The 2500-nt window shown below is 42.5% G+C and overlaps 1 protein-coding gene across 1 annotated transcript in view; it reads left to right on the top strand.

Moving 5' to 3' along the window:
* Window positions 1–103: 103 nt before the first annotated feature.
* The window catches only part of galnt14 (UDP-N-acetyl-alpha-D-galactosamine:polypeptide N-acetylgalactosaminyltransferase 14 (GalNAc-T14)), a 43129-nt gene continuing 40732 nt past the window's right edge, over window positions 104–2500 (top strand). Inside the window, exon 1 of the mRNA XM_087806533.1 lies at window positions 104–273. Coding sequence (XP_087662659.1) covers window positions 104–273 — 170 coding nt within the window. The remainder of the gene's footprint in view (window positions 274–2500) is intronic.

Here is a 2500-nt window from a genome sequence, read left to right as displayed (position 1 = left end):
GAAGTTACCTGAATGTGTATATATGTGTATATGAGTGTGTATATGAGTGTATATGAGTGTGTATATATATATATACATGTATATAAAGTCATCTTCCCTCCAGATGTCGGAGGATGACTGGGACGACATGCTAGAAGGCTTCGATGAGAGAAGTTACCTGAATGTGCGCCGCTGGAGGCCTGGAGACGACACTTACAGACGCTACGCCTTCAACCAGAGAGAGAGCGAGAGGATCCCGAGCAACAGAGCCTTGATGGACACACGACACTCAAGGTACTCCTGTACTTACTGGTGTACTTACTGGTGTACTTACTCCTGTACACACTCCTGTACTTACTGGTGTACTTACTCCTGTACTTACTCCTGTACTTACTCCTGTACTTACTCCTGTACACACTCATGTACTTACTCCTGTACTTACTACTGTACTTACTCCTGTACTTACTCCTGTACTTACTCCTGTACTTACTACTGTACTTACTCCTGTACTTACTCCTGTACTTACTCCTGTACTTACTCCTGTACACACTCCTGTACTTACTCCTGTACTTACTCCTGTACTTACTCCTGTACTTACTCCTGTACTTACTCCTGTACTTACTACTGTACTTACTCCTGTACTTACTCCTGTACTTACTCCTGTACTTACTACTGTACTTACTCCTGTACTTACTCCTGTACTTACTCCTGTACTTACTACTGTACTTACTCCTGTACTTACTCCTGTACTTACTCCTGTACTTACTCCTGTACACACTCCTGTACTTACTCCTGTACTTACTCCTGTACTTACTCATGTACTTACTCCTGTACTTACTCCTGTACACACTCGTGTACTTACTCCTGTACTTACTGGTGTACTTACTCCTGTACTTACTCCTGTACTTACTCCTGTACTTACTCCTGTACTTAACCCTGTACTTACTCCTGTACTTACTCCTGTACTTACTCATGTACTTAACCCTGTACTTACTCCTGTACTTACTGGTGTACTTACTGGTGTACTTACTGGTGTACTTACTCCTGTACTTACTGGTGTACTTACTGGTGTACTTACTGGTGTACTTACTTCTGTACTTACTCCTGTACTTACTCCTGTACTTACTCGTGTACTTACTCCTGTACTTACTCCTGTACTTACTCGTGTACTTACTCCTGTACTTACTCCTGTACTTACTCGTGTACTTACTCCTGTACTTACTCCTGTACTTACTCCTGTATTTACTGGTGTACTTACTCCTGTACTTACTCCTGTACTTACTGGTGTACTTACTGGTGTACTTACTGGTGTACTTACTGGTGTACTTACTGGTGTACTTACTGGTGTACTTACTGGTGTACTTACTCCTGTACACACTCGTGTACTTACTCGTGTACTTACTCCTGTACTTACTCCTGTACTTACTCGTGTACTTACTCCTGTACTTACTCCTGTACTTACTCGTGTACTTACTCCTGTACTTACTCCTGTACTTACTCGTGTACTTACTCCTGTACTTACTCCTGTACTTACTCCTGTATTTACTCCTGTACTTACTCCTGTACTTACTGGTGTACTTACTCCTGTACTTACTCCTGTACTTACTCGTGTACTTACTGGTGCACTTACTCCTGTACACACTTGTGTACTTACTCGTGTACTTACTCCTGTACTTACTCCTGTACTTACTCCTGTACTTACTCCTGTACTTACTGGTGTACTTACTCCTGTACACACTCGTGTACTTACTCCTGTACTTACTGGTGTACTTACTCCTGTACTTACTCGTGTACTTACTCCTGTACTTACTCGTGTACACACTCCTGTACTTACTCCTGTACACACTCCTGTACTTACTCCTGTACTTACTCCTGTACTTACTCCTGTACACACTCCTGTACTTACTCCTGTACTTACTCCTGTACTTACTGGTGTACTTACTGGTGTACTTACTGGTGTACTTACTGGTGTACTTACTCCTGTACACACTCCTGTACTTACTCCTGTACACACTCGTGTACTTACTCCTGTACTTACTCCTGTACACACTCCTGTACTTACTCATGTACTTACTCCTGTACTTACTCCTGTACTTACTCCTGTACACACTCGTGTACTTACTCCTGTACTTACTGGTGTACTTACTCCTGTACTTACTCCTGTACTTACTCCTGTACTTACTCCTGTACTTACTTGTGTACACACTCCTGTACTTACTCCTGTACACACTCCTGTACTTACTCCTGTACTTACTCCTGTACTTACTCCTGTACTTACTCCTGTACTTACTCCTGTACCTACTCCTGTACACACTCCTGTACTTACTCCTGTACTTACTGGTGTACTTACTCCTGTACTTACTCCTGTACTTACTGGTGTACTTACTCCTGTACTTACTCCTGTACACACTCCTGTACTTACTCCTGTACTTACTCCTGTACTTACTGGTGTACTTACTCCTGTACTTACTCCTGTACTTACTCCTGTACTTACTCCTGTACACACTCCTGTACACACTCC

This window comes from Callionymus lyra, chromosome 13 (assembly GCF_982586985.1).
Source record: "Callionymus lyra chromosome 13, fCalLyr1.hap1.1, whole genome shotgun sequence".
NCBI classification, from domain to species: Eukaryota; Metazoa; Chordata; class Actinopteri; order Syngnathiformes; family Callionymidae; genus Callionymus; species Callionymus lyra.
This window is presented reverse-complemented; position numbering and strand designations above follow the sequence as displayed.